Below are 22,206 nucleotides of genomic sequence, written 5' to 3'. Positions count from 1 at the left end.
TCTGCTGTCATCCCTCTCTGCCCCTTCACTGCTGCTGGGGAAGCAGCTGGCTGTGCTGGCTGACTTGGAGCAGCACAGCAACACTGCCAGATCCCAAACTACTGCCTATGCAAAACCCACCCCAGCCTGGGTCTCCTGAAACTCCCCTTGATTTTCACAAAGCCTGTAGGAACCCCAAGGGTTTTAAAGGTCTACTCCTCTGTCTCATTTGGCTGAAAGTGGCTTCAGAAGTTCAAAAGGCAGCACTGTAGATGCTAAGAGAGGTGACAGAGAAATTTTCCTATTTTTACAGCCGCCTGTGAAAGTCTCCTTTCTCACTCTAACCAGCTGGGAAAATGGTTTGAGGTTTTGTAAACTATCTCACAGGTGCAAACTGTTTGTGTCTTTGTTTTCCACACTGGGAAAAATATTTTGGAAATAGGTGTTACACCATTCAGCCAATCCCTCTGGGAGGCGGATGGTCAAGCACCCAGTGGTGTGATGCCACTCCTGAGAACAAAGCTATATAAGCTGATTTATTAATTAAATAAATACAGCCTTAATTAAATACAGCCTTTTCTGGCCTTTGAACCTGATCCTGGATCTGTGTCGTTCTTGGGACAACAGCGACACAGCACCACAGCGTGTGTGTGTTTACTGCAACTCCTTAATGGCAGCTCTAACCCCCCAAATTAGTGGCCATCAGATAGAAACTGATACTCAGCCCTCTTGTATTTGCCTTACATATTTGATGCTTTGAGGGGGCTGAATAGGTCAATTAGTTTAGGAACTTCCCTCCATTGCTAGCCCCAGGATCTCCTCCTGGAGAAAGGCTGGAGCAAACTCATGCTCCAGAAAGAATTGCTGCATTTGTCATGAATTATTCTTTGACCTTTCTTTTTAGCTGTCTTTGCACACCAATTAAACACAGAACAACTGTAGTGGCATGATTCCACATCTGATTCCTGCTGCCCTTGGAGATTATTCGAATCTTCCCAGGGCTGCATCAGACAGTGCTGGACAGCACACGGCACAGCTCAGACTGGCGAAATCAGTATCCCAGAGCAATGCAGTTTTAACCACACAGCTGTGTTCCAGTCACTCAGCAAAGCAGCAGTCACAGGCAACGGCTGTCAAGTACTTTGGATCAGAACTGTCATTTGGAGAGAACCAGCACACGAAAAAGAGCATTTCTGATCAGAAAACTCAAGAGATCGTTGTGAACAGCTGCAAACAAGAATCAGCATTTCTGACTTCCTATTTAGAGATGCTTGCAGAAATAAATTAACTTGAATGAATTCACCCTGATTTATGACAGGATATGCCAGGCTTGGTCAGTCCTGGGGCCATCAAGTCCCAAGGCCAGCCAGAGCCACACTCACAGAGCAGCTTTACCAGCACAACCCACACCTTCGTGCCAGAGAGCCTGAGAGCAGAGGAGCTGCCACACGACAGGCTGAGCACTGAAGCTCCCCTTATGGCCTCAGGACCAGATCTGTTGTCCCATGGCAGTGGATGAGACCACACTTTAGGGAAGCCCTGCGAAGGCAACAGCTGAACCCCGTCGAGGGAGCGAGCACAGCAGGAAAGAGTCCTGGGACCATCTGAAGTTGGTTTCGTAGCATGAAGGGATTCATGTTCTAAGCAGCCATGGTCCAGAAAGTGCATGTGACTGACCACCCAACCCAACCAGTCTCTCCAGCACTGGGACAGTATGTGGTCACGTGGGCCTTTAGGGACCACGTCCCAGAGGAATTCAGCCTTTCTCCATTTCTGCAGGTGGGTGCAACTCTACTCTACAGCTCTGAAGCTGCATAAATCCAACGTAAATGTTGACTTGGACATTATCCAGCTCGTTTCAATGGCAACCCCAGTACACTCAGCAAATCCTAGTTTTAATCACATGAAAAATCACTGTCTTCACATACCACAAGAAATGTGTTTTCACTGTCGCTCAATTTTTTAGGAGATTACCATGTCTTCCTTCCACTTGCCTCCATTCAGATGACGTGCTGTAAAGGTTATTTTTGTGCAAGATTGAGTGAACAGGCTGTGCACATGCCCAGGGTTGGGGATGGAGGAACAGCTGTTGGAGAACAGCAGGAAAGTCCAAGCTGGGAAGGTAGGTGGGTGAAAAGTCTCCCCAGAACTCTAAAGCTCTGGAGCTGTTGCAACCACATAGCCTGAGAACCTGAGTCTGCCAAGAGTCTTCTGAAACCAAACACGACCACGAGCACTCAGTGCCCTCACGACAGCCGTGACTCTCACCACAGCCACAGCAAACACGTGGGCAGACACCATGGGGGTCTGTGAAATATCTGAAAAATAAAGAACTATCTGAGGGAATTTCCAAACAGTTCAGAAGCCACCGACGCTCCTCGCCCGAGCTGGGCCCAGCCCGCCAGGCCCTGCCCCAGCTGGGCAGAGCTGCCATCCAGAGGCACCTCGGATCCATAGGTGGGAGGAGCGCGATGCCGCTCGAGGACAGACCCTCCCCGTCTCCCCGCGGGGGTCCCACTCCCTCCTCCGGCTGAGGAGGGGCTGGTCCGTGTGGTCGCCTTGGGCAAGGGCGGCCGGGACAGGGCAGCTCGGGGGACGGGAGTGGGACCCCCGCCTGGCCGCTCCAAGCGCCCGGAGCCTTCGCGCTCCTGCTAAGTTGGCCCCACTCGCGGCCGCCGTAGTTCCGAGCTGTGCCGGGAGGCGGCGGCGCGAGGGCTGCTGGGACATGTAGTCTGCCTGGGCGGTCCGGTTCATTGGCGGCGTGCTCCCCGCCGCCGCCCGGGAACTACAGGCGGCGGCAGCGGCGGAGCGCGCGCCGGGATGGCGGCCCCCTTGGTGTTGGTGGTGCTGGCGGCCGTGACGGTGCGCGCCGCGCTCTACCGCTCCAGCCTCGCCCTCTTCATCGCCGAGCGGGTCGAGGTGGCGTCCCCGCTGAACGCCTGGAAGCGAGGTGAGGCCTGGCGAGCCGGGGCCAGGGTGCCGCTGGCCCGGCCGAGCCCCGCGGGGGCAGCGAGAAGGGGCCAGGGCGGCGGGACCCCCCGAGCCGGGCGGGCAGGGCCGGATCCCGGCCGGGCTGGGAGCGGCCCCGCGGGGAGGGCACCCGGCTGCGCCCCGGGCAGGGCCGGGCCGTGCTCGCCCAGGCCGGAACCAGGGCTGCACTCAAGGGCCCTGAGCAGCTGTGCCCGCAAGGAGCCGGTGGGAGCCGGTGCTCGGCGGCTTCGGGGGGCGGGAGGGCCGCGGGGCTGGAGGCAGAGGACAGGGCCGGAGCCAGGACGTCGCGGTTCACAGCTGGCCGGGGACACAGGTGGTGTCACACATGTTCACAAACGGGCGTGTGACCGAGCCGGCACGGAGCGTGTGGCTCCATCAGCCTCGACCGCGCCCGTCCCGTTCCGTTCCGCTGTCCCTGCACACGCACCGCGTCGTGGTGAGAATGCCACTGCACGGCCCCCAGCTCATTGCCCTTGTTCACTTGGTGTCCCCACACGTTACCAGTGATTCAAATTCTCTTCTGAAGGCTGAGTGAGGTACAGTGTAATCGCGGCTTTTCAGTGATGTTAATTTGTGTATCATCTGAGTCTGTCAGGAACCTTAATTTATTTTAAAGACGTCCCTTTGGTATCCAGTTATTATGCAGGTAAAATTATTTGCAGTTTTGGGGTGGAAAAGAGTGGCCCAGAAGTAATAAAGGTCAAAAGTACAAGTACATGTGATAGCCTGAGGTCTTTGCTCCACAGTATGTAGCACTTCACACTTCCCTGTGCAATTGAATCTTTCTAAATACCACCCTAGAGCATCAAGGTAGGTATCTAGATAGTAAGGAAAAGTAGGATCATCTTGAAAAGCTTGGGTTGTCACCATACAGGAAGTTGGTGGCAGCCAGAATCTATTTCTCCAGCATGTCACTGAACTGAGCAGCTCTTGTGTTTTCCTGCAGCGTCCTGCCTGTTTCTCTCTGAACAAATGGGCCCATTTCCCTTAGCCTCTTTCACTGCATTCTGCTCAGTCCCAGGGAATCTCTGTGCTCAGGAGGGTGGGGATTCTGTGGAAAGGCACACACACGCATTGCAGGGCAAGCTGTCACTCCATGAGCACAAAGGAGCTGAATTAAGGCTATAAAATGTCAGGAAGTTTCAACAAGAAATAAAGCTTTTAGCTTTGCCTGGCAATATGTGGTTCTTTTCTGTTCTTCCCTTTGTGATTTTGGACATTTGAGGCCTCTCTACATCTAATGAGGCAAAACAGTTCAAATTCTATATTATGTTGTGGTTGTCCTCTTAGAATTGAGTATTTCTCCAGCACACATGCCGTATATCACCTAACAGGTGACTCAAAAGGAGGAGGTACCATGCATGTGATTTAAATGGAGTTAAGTGCAAAATAATTCATCTAGAACATTTGTACCTGAAACAAATAAATAGGTGGTGAGTGCCGATGCAGGAACGTGCATGGCAGAGCTGGGGGCAAATCAGTTCTGGCTGGCTGTTGGCTCTGGGAGGTTTGGTGTCACTCATTCAGTGTGAGATTCTTAGAGTGTCAGTGTTTAAAAAACTGCAGTTTTGCCATCATGAGGTCTCTCACCTCCCACCTTACAGGGCTCTAATGCAGGTGTTTTGTCTGTTTCAGTGGTCGAAGGATTAGCTCTGCTGGATTTAGGGGTCTCGCCATACTCTGGAGCTATTTTTCACGAGGTTGGTTTGCATGCTTGGTTTTAAATGTGATATTCCAGGCGCAGGGGTCTTAGTTTGACTGCTCAGGGCCTGGAGAAGGCTGAGGACCTGTCTTGTCCCAAAGACTGCAGAGAACCCACATTTGTGTGGTTTGTCTGAGCAATGGTTGTGCAGTGACCAGCACGAGGAAATCCAGGTAATCCCAGTGCATTCCCTGTGCAGGGGCAGACAGTGCCATATTTGTTACTGCATAAAGAAACTCTGAGACAGGGCAACTCTGTAATAAGTGAAATACTCTGTTCACATCCAGCTGTTTCTGTCAGCACAAGCTGGAGCAGGGGCAGTGTCACTGTGAGTCTGATAGGATTTACTGGGTATCAGCACCTGGAAGTTCTAATACTAGCACAAGCACGCAGTTTATTTATTCCTCATCTTGAAAACACCTCATTCCAACAAAAGCACTTCAGCACCTGTGGGGTTTTGTGCCCTGGGGTGGTCTTACTGATATGAAGGTACACTCATACATAGTGTCACCTGGCGTGAAGCAGGTACTTGGTATCCTCTGAAAACTGGTTATTTTTCATTAAATTCTACTTCTTTAGACGGAATTTCTCCCAGACTGAAATATTTCTCCATGCTTATATAGACCTTCACATTATTTTTAAAGTATTTAAAAATAAATTTATTTTCTTACAGTAAAGGCTGAATTTGCAGCATGTAAATATAGTCCTTCCAGACTAAGCTTCTGTGTGATGGGAATAATTCAGAAACGTGCTTTTCCTCTTACATTAGAAGGGAAAAGCTCTAGGAGTAAGAGGGTGATAGGATTGTAACCCCACTGCTTTATGTTTTTAACATGCTTTCTTCTTTTTACATTATAAAAGACTCATCTAAACAACAGGGGAACCAACTATGTAGGAAATATTTCAAAAGTACCTGCAGACAGCCTGAAAAAATAGATTTTCTAGAAAAAAAATTACTTTCTAAAGCTGATCTTTGTATGCTTTCTGTTGTAAGTCTACCACTATTGTATAGAATTGAAAAGTTGGAATAGAATACAATTTTCAGAGTTGATGGTGTCTTTTATAAAGTGCATTGAGGACTTTGCAAGGAAAAAGACCAGTAGGTGTGCTTTGATTAATCACTTTGCTCTGAAATACCAGTGTTGGAGAAGAGGCCAAAGAAAATTACGTTTGGCAGTGTCTTGTAGAACTGCTCAACTCTTGTAGTTTGTCTCATCAAATCACTGGTATTTTATCTGGACAGTATTGATGTGGATTTCCTTTCTGCTCTCTTTCAGACCCCACTGATAATCTATCTCTTTCACTTCCTGATTGAATATGCTGAACTGGTGTTCATGGTAAGTGCTCCTGGAAAGCTTCTCCTGAAAGGTCCCATTCAGGGAAATGCTGAGTATGACTTTCTTTTCAGTCCTTCACCTTCCCTGTAGCTCAAATTCCTGCTGAGCTCACAGTTAATTAGAAAGACAGCTTTGCCTGCACAAACCCACATTCAGGCTTTTCCCCTCTTGTACATGTTCCTTCTTTTTTGTGAGTTCTTGCTTAGATAAGTATCCCCACAGAGGGATAGGAAGATGTCATTTTGTTTCAAATTTCAAACATTATCTCTTATAGGTAACAAAATACTTTGTCTCCCCAGCCTAATCCCTACACTGCTGTTTTTCACCAATCCCTACTCTGCTGTTTCTGTCTGCCAAACACCAGACCTGCAAGGAGCACAAATGCCCCAAATGTCTCTTGTAAATTGTCCTGCGAGTTCTTCTGCATAATTCAGAAGAACAGAAGTCCTGTAGCTTCCTGCACATAGCACCCGGTGGAGCCTCTGTCCCCAGGTCTCTGCCAGGCAGGGCTTGTGCAGAGCCAGCAGGCATCTGCCCTGTACTGCTGCCTGGGCAGTCTGGGGCAGCTCAAGGCACTCTCATGCTGCACTGGTGGCCAGGTGGGTTTAACCAGCTGGGCACTGCCCCAGTGTTGCTGTGTTCTCACTACACCAGTGATTCTCTCTATTACCCTCACGTGCTGCTCTCCATGAACAATTTACTTCCTCTTAATTCCCCATTCTCTTGTTTTGTGAATATACATATTTTTGATACAGCTCATGCCTTCAAGGCAAAGTGGTGGTGTGTGAGGGCACTGTACAAATCAGCCTTTCAGGATTTTTAAAGCTTGTGTTTTGTTCCCCTGAGCTGAGTCAGATCAGAGCTGCTGTTAAATGCTGACCAATATATTTTTCTCCATTTGTTCATTTTGCTTACAATCAGTCTATCCCTTGATTTTTTTAGATAACTGATGTGCTAACTGCTGTTGCCCTTTACTTGGCAATCCAGGACTTCAACAAAGTTGTGGTAAGCTGACTTCCCAGTGTTGTTGGTCCTCTTCTCCCAGCAAATATAATTATCTTGGGCCAAAGAAAAGATGTGCTAGAGGAGCTGGTGTCAAGTCCTTGTTGCAGTAAATCTGGTCATATTTTAATGATAAACAGGACCGAATGTGGTAAACAACTGAGGCGTTTTAAATTTTGTTGTGGCACTATTCCAGTGTCTAGCTATGCACTGAGTGGTGATCACAGCAGTGTACAATCTTCTACAGCCTGGGTGTTATACCTTGGAGAGGGTTTCTTTGCACACAGCATGAGGTAATACACAGACTAGAAATGTGTAAAAGAAGGAGTGAAACCTTCCAACAGTTCTAAGGTGACATAAATCATTCTAGTGAGTGTGGTGAAAGTCTGACATCAAATACTACTTCCAATGCCCCTTCAAATTATAAGGATGTGTATTTGGAGGTGAGTGACTCCTCCCAGCTCTCAAAGAACATTTTGTGTAAGCAGTGCTATGCTCTCTGTAGTTCCATGGGGGTGAGGATTAGGTATCAACATCAGCAGGGAGACTACATTTTCTACAGCATCTCGGTGGTCTCCCACCCAGCTGTGTGCTTGTTCCTTGTCCTGACTTTCAGATTAAGGAAATAACTCAGGATAGATCTGCAAGCATGTAAGAATTCCACATGTGAATTACTTTGGTTGTTGAGAATTTACTGCTAGCATCTCTGTCCTGTCTCACCATAACATTATTCAGTCAGTTCATATTTCAGATTTCTCTTTTGTCTCCATAGAGAGCCTCGTAGAACAAGAGATTAAAGAGGGATTTGTCATAGAAGTATCCATCTTTAAAACAACAAAGACTGCATACTAGTGGAGTTTGGGTTTTCAGGGGCTTGTGTGTTGAACAGTGAATTTATAAAGTTAGCTTTTCGTTAGGGATCCAGAGAGGTGTTAGGAAGATTGAGTATTGAACTCTAGTGTGGTGAATTCACTGGTAGCTGTGTCAAGACATAGACACAGGTAATTAAGGAAGTAGAGATTATCTGCTTCCTCCTGACTCTCAATTCAGTTGTTAAGTATTTGGGAGAAGATAGGGTTTTTTTTGTTCTCTACAATTCCTCACATAACATAAGTTTTAGCTCATGCCAGGGGCTTGAATATGCTCCACAGAAATAGAAACCTCAGGTAACTGGCTGAGTAATATGAAATAGGATTACACAAGTAGTACAGAATAATGACTTTCCTCTTCTGACAGTCTTTGATCATTCTCCCTTGTTCAGTTCAAAAAGCAGAAGCTCCTAATAGAACTGGATAAATATGCACCAGATGTGGCTGAACTCATCCAGACACCCATGGAGATGCACTACATCCCCCTCAAAGTAGCACTATTGTAAGTATTGCACTTGTAGGCTGCAGTGGGCTGCTTTGGTTCCTCAGCTCCCTTTGGGGTTTATTTGTCTCATTTGGGCCTTCAAAAACTGTCAAAAGTTTGGTTTCTTTCCCACAGAAATTCTGAATTTCCTATTAGCCCTGAATACTCAGTTTGAAAGTGAAAAGCAGATGCATTTCCATGTGTTTGTTGCCAATGAGTGAATTCACTCAGGCCCTTTGAGGTGGGCTCAGCAGCGTAAAGTCATTAATTGGGTAACAAGAGTGTTGTGTCAGCACAGATCACATTCCTATTTATTTTTATGATAATGTTATCAAAATTGATTCTATGCCTTCCAAATGGTGTCTTTTCTGAAAAGTTAGGAGAATTTTTGAGCCGCTGGACAAAATGCTTGCTGAATATCACAACTTGAATATCCACAATTGCTTATAACAGTTAAAAGATGTTTTCATGTTGTTTTATTAATTTCATGTCTTGGTGTTCCTCTGTATACTAAACATTGTTTTATTTCACAAGGCTTCAACTAAAATAACTAATATACAAGCAAGGTACCTGCTGTTACAGAATTTTTTAATTGATATTTTGACACAAAGAAATGATCCAAATTGTTCTGTATCAGAGAGAATTCTCCATTAGATAAGTTTCCATTTTTTCTTGTTTTCATATGACTTTTTTAAATGGCACATTTCCTGTGGCCAGAAGGGTAAAGTGGGTAAATTGCAGACTGTTTTACACATTGCCACAGAAAAGTTGCCATTAAATTCTACCTGTAGGCTGCCTTCTGGAAACATTGAAAAAGACAGACTGGGACTCTGAGACATAGGAAAATATAAAGAGAGAATTAGGAAATCATCAGCCCTGTCTACTGACTCTGATGAGTAAATTAGTTATTGGCAAGGCTGATCAGTACATTATCATACTTATTGTTTTGGTAGTCCTCCAAACCTTTTTCTTTGCTCTGAACTTACTTAAATGAGATTATTGTAATTCTTATTTCCAAGAAGAGCTGGCATCCTTGCTAACTAAAGTGTGGCTGCATCCTGGAATGTAAAGTCATTCTGAGTTTTTCTATAATTCCAATTAAAGTGTGCCAGTCTTGCATAGCTGGCAGGTTTTGTGCTCAGATCGTGCCATGGTGAACATAAAGTCTTGGTCTGCCACAGCAGGAGACTGGTTGGGTTGTGGGAAACTCTGCTTATGTCTCAGATTTGTTTCCACCACATTGTCTTTTTATTCTTCTTCAGAAGTAGTAGGTGTGAGTAGCAGAAAAAGTTTCCTTTGGACCCAGGAATCCTGGATCTGACTGAATAAATGTACAATGCTTCTGCAAAGCAAGAAACCATTTTGGTAGTCATTTTCTAGGCCAGAACTTGCATTTTGGACATCTTCCCAATGTCTCATTTCTGTAGTGGCCCCTGTGTCCAAGTCTGCAATCCAAAGGTCTGGTTTTTGCTTCAGATTGAAGAACCTGTGCAGCTGAATTAATTTGCTGATGAGAGGATCCCATCAAATGTAAATAAGCAAAAAGAAAAGGCAAAGTGCATCTTCTTTTTCTTTGAACTTCTCTTTAATTAGATGCTCCTTGGAATGTAACCTGAGCTTTGCTCTTTTTCAGCTACCTGTTAAACCCCTACACTGTGATGTCTTGTGTGGCAAAGTCCACCTGCGCCATCAACAACTCTGTCATTGCATTCTTCATTTTAGCTACAATAAAAGGTAACACAGTGAAGAAAAAGAGTTCTTTATGACTTTCTAGAAAGATTAGAAATGTAGCAAAAATTAAATCCAGGGGAAGATTTACAGATACGATTACTCTGAAGATCTCAGTGAAACGCAGCAGAAACAGGACTGGAACAAGTCCTGAATGAATTTGTGAGATTAAGAGACTTTATGGTCAAGTAAAAACTTACTTTCACCTCAGTGTACCTGGGAGTTTCATCTAAAAACTGACTCCTTTTCCTGGTTGGCTTCAAGTAGCCTTCTGTTCAGGAAGAAATGAGTCTGTGTGTTGCAGGACATAAGAGTTCTGTTGCTCTTCTTTTGTATGTGAATATGCACTTAAGCGTCATAAACAATTTATTTTCAAAGCTTATCCTTGAACTTTTATTCAAAAGCAAGCATTTGCCTGCAGCCATTATTTGGCTTTCACTCACAGTTGTAAACATGGTTTGAAATGAACTAATTGAGCTTTGGGGAAGCAGAAGCAGTAACCAAAGACTCAGACTAGCCCAGTGGAGTAGATTATGTCAGAATCTGTCACTGTTTCGATAATTTTGTGCATAATGCCAGCTTTCTGTTTCTTTTATGACTCCCCAGTGCTAAAAGCTTTTAGCCGATATGATTTGTACTAGTCACCTATGTTTTAAGGAGTTCTCTGCTGGATCAGAGGAAAGGTCAGTCTGATCTCTTGTGTCCAACAGGGCCCAGACCCAGACCACTGCAAAAAAATGCTGATATAGGTAGCTTTTATTAGTATTTCCAAAAGAAAGTTTTCCTATAATTATTGGCTAATTGGGTCAGGAGGTGTTTTCATTTAACAGCATTTGCAATAGCAAACAAGTGGGGTCTGTTCAGTTAAACTGGTTTTTAACTGTTCACTGATACCCTAAGACCAATAGTTTGGTCATAGGCAAAGGCTGTCTCGTGGTTTCTCCCTGACTGGGAGTGTGGCAGTCTGGGGTTTAAGTGGGCAAAGAGGATATCAGGTTATGTCTGTGTTTTCTGGGAATCACTTCTTTAGATCTGTGCTGAATTGAACACTGGATAAAATACAGGATAGGGAGGTTTCTGTCAGGAGAGTGCAGCTGAGGAGAGGCTCATCACCAGGTAACCCTGTATTTTCCCTTTCAGAGGAGGAAGCAGAGAGGAGCTCTCTGAGTGTTTGCTGTCAGCAGTGACAGGTGGTTCAATGCACTGAGTCAGGGCTCTTGCTGAGAGCTTGTCTTGTCTGAGGTCTATTTTTACAGAAGACTTCCATCAAGTCTATAGCTATAACCAGGCTACTGCACCGGGTGCTTGTATTTTTACTGTTTAACCTGACATCTTTTGGATGTTATTTGTGTTACTGGTAGTTGAGAAATGTGAGTACCCAACACTGAGACACCTCAAATAAAGCTGCCTCACTGAAGGCATTCATATTTATAAGATCACTTGGAAAAGCTGTGCCAATCCTTTCTGTGCCTCAGTTTTGGTATCAGTAAAGCAGAGCTAATGCCACTCCATTCCTTCAGCTGCAGACTTTGCATGCTCTCTTGCACAGAGCTTTGCTGAGGCCACAACACATTCTGGTGATGAGGTTATCCAGCATGCCCAGTATGGCAGTTCTTACATACAGGTATGACTTAAGTGAATGCATTCCCATGCATTAACAGCAGCCAGCATGGGCTTTATATAGACTGAATTATATTAATCTCTTTCTGTGTGTGAGTGACAGGAAATATAAACCAGCCAGTGGTTCTTTCTTATGGAATGAGTCATTCTCCATTCAAAAAGTCATTAACAAGAGGACAGCCTCCAGGATATGTTCTGCTAAAAACTGCTTTAAGTGGTGTCCTGATATTTGGGAATCCCCTGCAGAGGGTTATGAGTTTCTTCCCATTTGTGCTTCCTGTCTGTATGGCTGTTTATAGCAAAAGTTCCTTATAAATGAACATTTTTTTTCTTTGCAGGTAGTGCCTTCCTCAGTGCTGTGTTTCTGGCCTTAGCAACATACCAGTCTCTCTACCCTCTCACACTGTTTGCTCCAGCACTGCTTTACCTTCTACAGGTAGGTGATTTCTAACTCTTGGTACCTGTTGTCTTCTTGTAGCTGTGCAGGGACAGTCCTGGCGACGGGAGTCAGACAAGTGCAGAGTTTCAGAAAAAGTGGCTCTCCTCAAGCCGTGGCAGATTTGAACCCTGAATGGGAATGCCTGTGTGTGGAGAGAAGGGGGCAGGAGGTCACCTACAGAACTGGGTGGTGTATAGCTTGCCCAAAATAAGTGCTGTTCTTTGTGTGGTGTGAGCAGCAATAAGGGGCTTAGACCCAGAGAAGTTTGAAAATGCTGGTTTGGGGTTTAATGGCAAAAGGCATGTTCTGGAAAGAGGCTGGTTGTCCTTTCTCCCTCTCCATTAACAAGACCCTGAATCCCACCAGGGCTGACCTTGCTAATTTTATCCTGCTATGGCAGCAAGGTGAGGCTGTGATGCCAACAGAGGCTCAGCTCACTTCACAGATCACTTTGTGATAATTTTTGGTATTTGAAATTATTATGATTCTGAAATGCTGCTGTTGTGCGTTTCACCAGTCTTTTTTGGTTGCTTCTGGTGGTGATTTTCATAGCTTAACTACTTAACTAGCCTATTCTCAAATCTCTGAGCTTCCAGACAGAATGGGAGTCAGTTGTAATTCATTTTCTTTCTCTGACTGTCTGACATGAATGTCTCTTACTTTTTTTTCAGGAATTTTATTATTAGTAGTAAAGACTAAAGAGAAGAACTGCAGAGTTGGTGTTGCTTTTTCATTTGATGATTTTTAGGAACATTTATATCTTTAATATTTTGGACTTGGTTGTTCTCTTTTAACTTTAGTAAGCTGGGAGTAAAGTGCAAGCATTGTACTTCACATTCACAAACAATAAGTGCTTTGATATGTGATTGCCTAGTTTGCAACCTTTAAAGGCAGTCATGTGAGTATGTGTCCTTTTATCTAAATTTGTAAATGAATTTTCCTGCATTCTTTGTTTTTACATCACTTTTCTCCTGCTCTTTTCAATCTGTCCTGACAAAAATTTTTGGTGATGTTTCTTACATTGTCCCAGTAAGTGACACTAAACCCGCTCTGACTGAGAAAACCCAGTGAGCTTTACATAGCAGTCAGGGCAGGTTCTCTGCACATCTCCTACCACTGCAAACCCCAGGGCCAAATGGAAAAACCACATCACTGACCTGGAGCTGCAGAATGCTGAATTATTCCCAGAGGTGTTGGCCCCTGTGTATATTTGTCTGTACACAGGCAGAGGGGACCTGATGGAGTGAGATACCCGTTATGTTACATGACAAGGGCTTGAGGCTGACTTGTGACAAGGACATGTGGCAGGACTTTGTCTGAGGAAGCCAGCTTTCAGAGGGACTCTTTTGTGCTTAGGAGCTCAGTGGATGTCCTCTCTCCCTGACAGCAGCAGATCAGGAGTGCCAGGCTGAGTGGTGGCACCACAGGGTGGGGGTTCTGGAGCAGGGCTTTCAGTCCCCCGGGCAGTGGGTTTGTGCAGGAGAAGACGGGCACGAGTGCAGTACTGCAAACGTCTGAGGTACCAGTGTAGCTGTGCAGAGGGGTGTGTAAATCTTACACCTGTGTATGTGCTCACAGGAGTAACTCACTGCAAGCAGAAATGACCAGCTTCAAACACAGTTCTGGGAATACATGCAATGTGTATGACTTAATTGGCCAGAGTGAAGAACAACAAGCAAATTGTGCTTGAAAGCTGCTCCTTCAAGTGCCATAGTGCCAATGTTTGATGCTTTCTTTCATCAATTTAAAATGATGTTCTGAACACTCAAGCTTTCTTGTGGCTCTCTACCTGACAAGGTGCTTCTGTTTCTCTTTCAGCGTCAGTTCATACCTATCAAACTGAAAAGCAAAAGTTTCTGGCTCTACACCATGCAGTATGCATCCCTGTACCTGTGCAGCCTCGTGGTGATCATCTGCCTCTCCTTCTTCCTGCTCAACTCCTGGGATTTTATCCCATCTGTTTATGGGTTTATGTAAGTATAAGGATTCTTACTGATGGTTTTCTGTCTGGCCCCAGCCAGGTTGTTTCTTGCCCATCACACACAGGTGTGTGCTTGACCCAGGAAGTGTGGGGTCTGTGATTTACTGGCAATGCAAGAAAAGAAAGAATATGTGGAGGAAAGCAGCCGTTAGCCAACTCCAACTTCTGTTAAATAACAGCAAAAATTAAAGACAGGAGCAGTTTGCCACTGAGTGACTGGAAATGGATTTGATTGTTGAGCTACTGTGGCTGTGAAATACTCCTCTCTGGAGAAATGTCTGCTCGAGAATGGTTTAAATCCTGCTGGGACATCAGGAAGGATTCCTCAGCAGGATTTAAACCTGCTCTCCACCTTTTCATCCATTTGGTTTCTCTTTCATGGATTTACAATTTAGGTCCTCCATGCAGTAGCACACAATGGTAATTAATGCAACAGAAGCAGGGCAGTGAAAAACAACCATTAAAAAATTTACCATGACTTTCTTTTCAAATTTCAGCCTTTCTGTTCCAGACCTGACACCCAATATTGGACTTTTCTGGTACTTCTTTGCAGAGATGTTTGAACACTTCAGTCTTTTCTTCGTATGTGTGTTTCAAATCAATGTGTTCTTCTACACCATTCCCTTGGCAATAAAGTTAAAGTAAGTATGAGTGTGTTTCTTTGCTACTTCTTTTAAGTTTTCTAGTGGAAGCTTCTACAGCTGAAGTCAGATGTCTTGATCTACAAGCTTGAAAAAGATTTTTAACAGGGCCTGGTGTCTTCATTTCCCATCGTTTCAGCCCTGTTCCTCTTAAGTAGAGTGACTTGGGCTCTGCAGTGGAACTCTGTGTTGCAAGCATCAGGAGAGGCAGCAGAAATGGAGGCTGTAGAAGTGCCTGCTCCCTGCCAGCATAAGCCACTGTAGTCAGAAAGCTGGAACTTCAAGCTCTTCATTGTCAGAAAAAAAGTGGGAACTTGGGGACTTTGCTAGCTGACTTCACTGACTTCTTTCTGATAAAAACACCCGTTAACACACCTGCATTCTCAGTGAGCTTGTCTTTTGGCTTGCACTGGATAGATCAGGTGTCCCAGAGGGATAACTATGGGCTTTGGGCTTCTCCAAATTGCCATCAGAGGGCAGGTGCTAATTGCTTCTGGGGGTTGAGGCAGAGCTGGGGAGGCACAGTGCAGATGACCATTGTGCAGTGTGTAAATGTGTGCTGAGGGAGGCCCGAGGGCTGTGGCAGATGTGCCTCCCCCGACGCTGCTGCTCTGTCCACCCCACCCAGCATTCGGAGCTTAGTCTGGAGAGAACAGGGCTGGAGGAGCCTCTTTGAGCCTGTCCTGCAGCACATCTGTGCCCTTGCTGATACTTATTTGCAGTTTCCAGAGGCCCTTCTGCATGCTCTTAGCCTTTGTTTGTTTTCCCTTCCAGGGAGCACCCTGTGTTCTTCATGTTTGTCCAGCTCGCCATCATTTCTATCTTCAAGTCCTATCCCACCGTGGGAGACGTTGCACTGTACATGGCCTTCCTTCCCGTCTGGAGCCACCTTTACAGATGTAAGTTCTTTGTGCTTGATAATTCTTTATCTGCAATGGGAAAGGCCTGTCAAATAATTAAATTAAATGGTCACCACTAAACCAAACCAGACCCAAGTTCATAGGCTCTCATGACCTCCATGGGGTGCCTAGGAGGAGGTTGGGTTTTTGAGGGTTTTTTTCCTCTGCCAATACAGTCCCTAACATGTCTTTAGGACTAGGATTGAAATTGGTCAAGGAGGGAATTTTCACTGGTACATTATGTTCCCCCTCTCTCCATCTTGGTCTGAAGATTAACTTTTTAATAAGAACTTTTTACAGTCCTGCATCCTCCAGATGCTTCACTCCCATTTAAGGCTGGGTAATTTGAACAGTGCTCCTGCAGTTGTCAGTCCCCCAGCCTTAAAATGCTGGACCTTGCAGTTGTGCTTTGTTTTGAATCTGCTTGTTTGCTTAGAGTGAAAGTAACTGAATTACTCCAAGCAATAGTCCAATCTTTCTTAAATGCTTCAAAAAGACCCTCTTTAGCTCCTGAAATCACAGAGAGCTTCCTGTGGATTCTTAGGCTCAGTCTATAGAACCTGCTTCCATAGGGAGGTTTGGAAGTGTTGTGTTTTTCCTGGCATTTCTTGCTTAAACCAACTGCTTTGACCAGCGCTGCCAGGTTGTCCAGGCCCTTCACTGCAGCCTTCTCCAGGCCAGGCCAAGTGTGTTCATGGACAGCTCACCTGCCTGTTGTAGGAGACTTAGTCAGGAGACCTGGAGACCAACTGCTCTGTGGGTTTCAGACTCAGGGGAGCTGAGGCCAAGGCAGCTGTGATCAAACAGGTCAGGAATCCCCAGGCTGGCCCTGAGCACATCACAGCTGTAGCAGGTGATGAACTTCTCAGAAGTCCTAGCTCAGTGTAGATCAGTGGCACATTCCAAGCATGCAGTGAGAGGGCAGTCATCTGTCACATGCTCCCACCCCGAAGTGTGTGAACAGACCTACTGAACAATAGGTGGGAAGAGGTTTGGATGTGACAATGCTCTTAAAACATCAGCTGCCCTCAGCTGCAGAGTGATGGGCATAGGCTGAGCTGCAGCCAAGCACAGCAGCACAAGTGCCAGGATGGATTATGGCACCGCTACCAAAGGACAGGCAAAAGCACTTCACAGAAAAGGAAACCTCTCCTGCCCTGGTAGTTCCCAGCTCTTTTAGACAAAGTTATGCTTGGTTTTTGTCCACCTGGCACACACTCAGGCAGACTGCTGGATTCTTGCACTTCCTGAGGTCATGTGTCTGTCAGTGCATTTGGCCTGTATGAGTTTCTTCCTTTTGTGGTGCTTTCATTTCCTTGCCACCTCCCAAATATCTTTTCCTATAACCCACAGATTCATTTTTTCATTTGTCATTAGCTTGATGAGGCAAGGGATTAAAGTCCTCTGCTCTCCAAACTGGGATGCTGCTGGAAAGGCCCCTTTGCAGGCTGCTGGTTGCTGTAGTGTAGGTACCAAAGAGCCAAAGTCATCCAAGAAAGAATGTTTGGAAGCAGGGCCTAGAAGGAAAGAGCTAAAAGTGGGGATTTCACACTGCAGCAAAGGCAGAAGTATTTATTTTGAAGGGGAGATATAGTGGATTTCTTATAACCACTATCCAGGAAGTTACTAAAGCAACCTGTGAAAGGTTGTTGGAGGGAAGTGTGTCTTGGCAAGTGCCTCTGACCCCCTGCACACACCCTAAGTACCGTTGCTGGTTGTGTGACCATGACTGCTCAGTAATACATCATTTTAACAGCTGGTTTTCTTTTGCAGTCCTCCGGAACATCTTCATCCTGTCATGTGTGCTCATTTTCTGCTCCTTCCTGTTCCCTGTTCTGTGGCATCTGTGGATTTATGCAGGAAGTGCCAACTCCAATTTTTATTATGCCATCACATTGACTTTCAACGTAGGACAGGTCAGTAGAGTGAGGCAAATGAAGCTGCACTGTGGGCTGGCTGCTGGATGGGGCAGCCTGTCAGCAGCAGTGAATTCTGCAGGATGGGGCTGGCTCTCTGCATCCTGTGCGGTCCTGCATTGCAGCTTCCTGGCTCTCCTCCTGGATTCTGCCTGTTCCTCAGCCCCTGGCACACTAATGGGAAAGAGTTCTTGTGGTGTTTGAGCTGTGGCTTAACAATCCAAGCCGGCTGACTGCAGGTTCTGTGCTCTGTTGCTGATAGCTGAGGAAAAGCATCTCAGTGTGGCAGGACCAAGCACAAGTGAATGGAGAAGGGGAGCTAAGAGGGGGAACGGAAAAACCTCAGGGCAGTAGCAGTGGGGCCAGAAAACAGACAAATGAGACCTGCCTATGCACAGGGACATGGCACCATCACTCTTTTTCTGAGATGTGGTGGCACGTGCAGGGTGCCAGTGATGCCAGGACTTGCTCTCCCTGCCTTGCCTGAGGCCATTCTGGATACATGACTTCCAGTGGCCTTAGGGAAAGCAGAGCTTAGCACCCTTGAAGGGTGGAACTCAGTGTACACAGGTGCTACAACCTTTTGTAAGTCCTTCCTCTTCTCTGTGCTGCTTGTCACGTACCTGAGCCCTGGGGCAGTTTAACATGGGGGTGAGCAGAATGTTTATGTTAAAGTTGCCTTTATTTTGAATGTGCCTGAGCCATTTATGCTTGTCTGCTTCTCCTAAAGCCAGGGGAACACTTTGACCAGGGGCATAAAATCACCTACTCTTACCCTTGATTAATGGGGAAAATACTCATTTGGTAAAACCAAAAGAGACTGCACAGGATGAGAGGGAGAATAGAGATTCTGCTAAGAGAAGCTGATAGGAAACTGGGAGTGGTTCATTACATGTCCTGCTATGGAATGAAAGGAATAGTAAAACTTTAATTAGACATGGCAGGTGTTGATATTCCAAGAGGATTTTATTTCCTACCTGAGAAAGTCATAGCAGATCCTGCAAGGTCTTGTGCTCTGTGTAAATGCAGACAGCAAAACTTTCTTGTCTGATTTCCTTGTGAGAAAGACCTAGCCCTCATCCCCATGCACCTCAGCTCTTTCTTTTCTATCTGCAGAGAAGTTAGTTCAAGGTAAAGTCACCTGCACTGACAGAGCCTGTCAGCAGTTCAGCAAAGCAAGCAGATCCTGGCTGTTTCCCTTTCCCTGGGTCTGTTCTCCTTCATGCTTTCTCCCTTAACCTCAGCAGTCTGCAGCCCTGTTTCTCTTGGCCCCGGTCTCCACCTGGCCCTCATCCCCTCCTGTCCTGCCACTGAGCCTCTGCAGCAGCTGCTGTGTTTTTCTGTGCTGTATTGCACAGTAACCCAGGCAGGCTTTGACTGTCCTCCCTCTGTGCGCTTAGCACTGCCACGTACTTCAGGTGCTATAGTGCCAAAGCGATGCTTTAAGTGGCATCTGCACACTAGGACATGAGGACAATGCCTACCAGCTCAGGCTGGCACTGAAACAGTTTTCTACTCCAGTTAGTGCCTCTGTTTCCAAAAGGAGGAAAGCAGCAGCCCTGGGGGAAGGTCACATTGCAAGAGGCTAAGGGACAGATGACACTACTGAGCCAGCAAGTCCTTGCCACAGCCCAGCCTGCCCCAGCCGAGGCAGTTTCCCAAGGTGGCAGCTTTAGAGAATCCACTGTCACCCATTCCTGCAGTTTCAAGGCCCCCAGGTGTGGGAACAGTCCTACTGTGTGCCTCAGTACAACCAAAGTTGTCCTGGCTGGGAGCTGAGTGGCTGGAAAGTGCCCAGTAGGAAAGGCCCTGGGGGTGCTGATGTACAGCAGCTGAACAAGAGTCTGCTGTGGCCAGGTGGGCAAGAGGCCAAGGGCACCTGGCCTGTACCAGCCGTGGTGCGGCAGCAGCACCAGGGCAGTGACTGTCCCCTGTGCCAGGCACTGGTGAGGCACCTCAGGTGCTGTGTCCAGTTCTGGGTGCCTCCATTCAGGAGGGCCATTGAGGGCTGGAGCATGTCCAGAGAAGGGAACAGAGCAGCAGGAGCAGCTGAAGGAGCTGGGGGACTCAGCCTGGAGAAGAGGAGGCTCAGGGGGGACCTTGTGGCTCTGTACAACTCCCTGACAGGAGGGGGCAGCCAGGGGGGTCGGGCTCTGCTCCCAGGGAACAGGGACAGGACAAGGGGAAATGGCCTCAAGGTGGGCCAGGGGAGGCTCAGGTTGGACACCAGGAGGAATTTCCTTCTGGAAAGGGTGGTCAGGCCTTGGAAGGGGCTGCCCAGGGAGGTGGCAGAGTCCCATTCTTAGAGGTGTCCAGGGAATGCCTGGACATGGCACTCACGTGGATGACAAGGTGCGGATCAGTCAAAGGTCGGACTCGGTGGTCTCAGAGGTCTTTTCCAACTGAAATGACCCTGTGATTCTGGGACAGCCCTTGGACAGGAGTCCTATGGGTGCAGCTGAGATGGTGTGTGCAGCTGTGGCACAGCTGGAGCTGCCACTGTCACACATTTTGGCCAGTTCATGGAGCTGCTGTATGTGAGCCTCCCTTGGCTTAACACAGCGAGGGGGTGGAGGTGTTCCCAAGGTCACAGTGGCTCCTTCAGCAGCATGTGCTGAACAGGCCAGGAACTGCTTAACCCCCGACAGGGTCTGTCACCAACACGTGTCTCTCTTTATTCCTGGCTCTGAAGCACCACTGATGTGTCTGAACATCTCACTCCACAGATCCTGCTCATCTCGGATTATTTCTATGCCTTCCTCCGGCGGGAATACTACCTCACTCACGGACTCCACTTGACAAGGCAGGATGGGACAGAGGCCATGCTGGTCTTGAAATAAGGATTGTACCACCATTTCCTGGGACATGGGCCACTCTGAGGAACGTGCAAAACTTGGGGTACATGGGGTGGGTGGGGAAGGTTCCCTGAATGAGGTCTGACTTTGGGAGTGATACCTACTGAAAGAAAGGGCTGAGGTTCTGGGAATACCCCCCTGAGCTGCAGGCTCAGCACAGAGACTGTCAGAGCTGCAGTCCCTCCCCCCTCAGCTGTGCTTTTCACTTTGACCTCAGCCATCAGCTCTTGGCAGTCCAGCAGGAGCAAGAGTCTCTGAGCTAAACCCAGGGCTGGAGCTCAGACCATGAACTGTTTTCCACCACTGCTTCTTGGGGATGTTTGCTTCTCCTGAGATCTTCCCCTTCACTGCTTTGACCAGTAACACTGCTTGGCACGAGGCAATCTCTGGGTACCTGGTGCCCCAGCCCTGGCTGCAGATTCCATTTCTTGGTGGTTCTGCTGTTAAGGGATCTGGAAGAATCCCATGTGCTCGGTCACAGTGGGTGCCGTGAAAGAGTTGGGTGACCAAGGATGATGACCTTAGAGGACTGCTGGAGCTGCTGCCACATGTGGTAACCTCAGCACTCAAACACAAGAACCGGAATTGGGATGGGATCAGGAGCAGGGTGGGTACCAGGTAACTGCTCTGTCCCATTGGAGCAACACAGCCATGCCAGGAGCTGCACAGAGGCATTGCAGGTCTCAGAAGGAATACTGCTGAGGAGATGGACTCCCACTGCTCCCACTTTCTGTTGGGTGACAAAGCCTGGCAGTGCTGGGCTCACGCTGTGCTGCTGTGTTCACTTGAGGCAGCAGCCGGGACCAGGAGGTGTCACAATCTCCCTGTAAGGCTCCAGACCAAATCCAGGAGGAGCCTCAGCCACTGCTGTTACGGAGTTGTTCCACAGCTGCTTATCACTACTGGATGTGCACTTGTCTCTGTCACCCCTGAGCCGGTCAGTGCTGGGCTCGTGGCTGTGCACGGGCGCTCCCTTAAATCAGCTCCCCTGCTCCCCCCCACTGCTCTGTGTGCTCAGACCTGCTCACCTTGGAGCTGCTGCTGCTCGCCCCTGAATGTGACACTCTGGGGTGAAGCCACCAGCTCTGCTGGCTGCGTGGTGGCACTGAGACACGGTGACTGCAGCGTGACAGCCGCCTCCAGCATCACCACTGCTCCCAAGGGACATCCGAAGGGTTGGGAGCATGACATGGAAACCAAACTGCACCTGGTACCGAGCAGCCGAGAGATAGATGTGCCCAGGCAGGTGTGTAAGCGGATCTTTCTTTGCGGACAACTCAAACGTTTGCCTTACTGCACCGCTGTCAGCGCTTTGCGGGTGGAGGCGCGCCCAGCCCAGCCCCGGCCCGGGGCAGCCCCGTGGGGCCCAGGGGCCGGTGGGGCAGGCCAGGAGCATAATAAACTGTGCAAGTTTTGGAGACCGTGTGCTCTGTGGCTGTGGGGGCTGGAGGGTGAGGGAGGTGTGGGAGGCACTGAGAGTCACAGGGAGGGGGTAGGAGGGGACTTGAAAGCAAACACGGGTTGGGGGCAGAAACAAGGACCAAAAAGGAAACCAGGGTTTGGGGCAGGCTGAAACAGCCCGGCTTTAGGGGAGGCCGGGTCTGTGCAGGTAACCAGGCAGCGGTGTAAGAAGGTGAGAGGGTGACTAACTGAGAGGGGCTATGGGGGCTGCTCATTTTACAGCCCCTCTTTCCACAAAGCCAACAATAATTCACCGTGAGGAGGGGGATGGCGATGGGGGGTGGCGGGACTGAGCTGAGGGC

The 22,206-nt window shown here is 47.6% G+C and overlaps 1 protein-coding gene across 2 annotated transcripts; it reads left to right on the top strand.

Annotated features, from left to right (window-relative positions):
* The first annotated feature begins 2,571 nt into the window (after window positions 1–2,571).
* Window positions 2,572–21,861, top strand: PIGU (phosphatidylinositol glycan anchor biosynthesis class U). Of its 2 annotated transcripts, XM_069034247.1 has the most exons (12): window positions 2,572–2,929; window positions 4,606–4,670; window positions 5,950–6,009; window positions 6,952–7,014; window positions 8,273–8,382; window positions 9,998–10,098; window positions 12,051–12,148; window positions 13,970–14,124; window positions 14,630–14,773; window positions 15,548–15,672; window positions 17,446–17,588; window positions 20,315–21,861. In XM_069034247.1, exons 1-12 carry the CDS (start codon window positions 2,800–2,802, stop codon window positions 20,426–20,428), a joined length of 1,308 nt encoding a protein of 435 aa, XP_068890348.1. In that variant the 5' UTR covers window positions 2,572–2,799; the 3' UTR covers window positions 20,429–21,861. The 2 variants fall into 2 exon arrangements, with proteins under 2 accessions (XP_068890348.1, XP_068890349.1); XM_069034248.1 differs by lacking the exon at window positions 4,606–4,670 and having other exon boundaries at window positions 2,853–2,929.
* The last annotated feature ends 345 nt before the right edge of the window (window positions 21,862–22,206 follow it).

Source organism: Aphelocoma coerulescens, chromosome 20, assembly GCF_041296385.1.
Source record: "Aphelocoma coerulescens isolate FSJ_1873_10779 chromosome 20, UR_Acoe_1.0, whole genome shotgun sequence".
In the NCBI taxonomy this organism is placed as follows: Eukaryota; Metazoa; Chordata; class Aves; order Passeriformes; family Corvidae; genus Aphelocoma; species Aphelocoma coerulescens.
This window is presented reverse-complemented; position numbering and strand designations above follow the sequence as displayed.

Coding starts and splice junctions, on each gene's coding strand:
- PIGU (XM_069034247.1), top strand. CDS start 2,800: ATGGCGGCCCCCTTGGTGTTGGTGGTGCTGGCGGCCGTGACGGTGCGC. Junction 7,015..8,272: donor AGGACTTCAACAAAGTTGTG/GTAAGCTGACTT, acceptor TCCCTTGTTCAG/TTCAAAAAGCAGAAGCTCCT. Junction 8,383..9,997: donor CCCCTCAAAGTAGCACTATT/GTAAGTATTGCA, acceptor GCTCTTTTTCAG/CTACCTGTTAAACCCCTACA.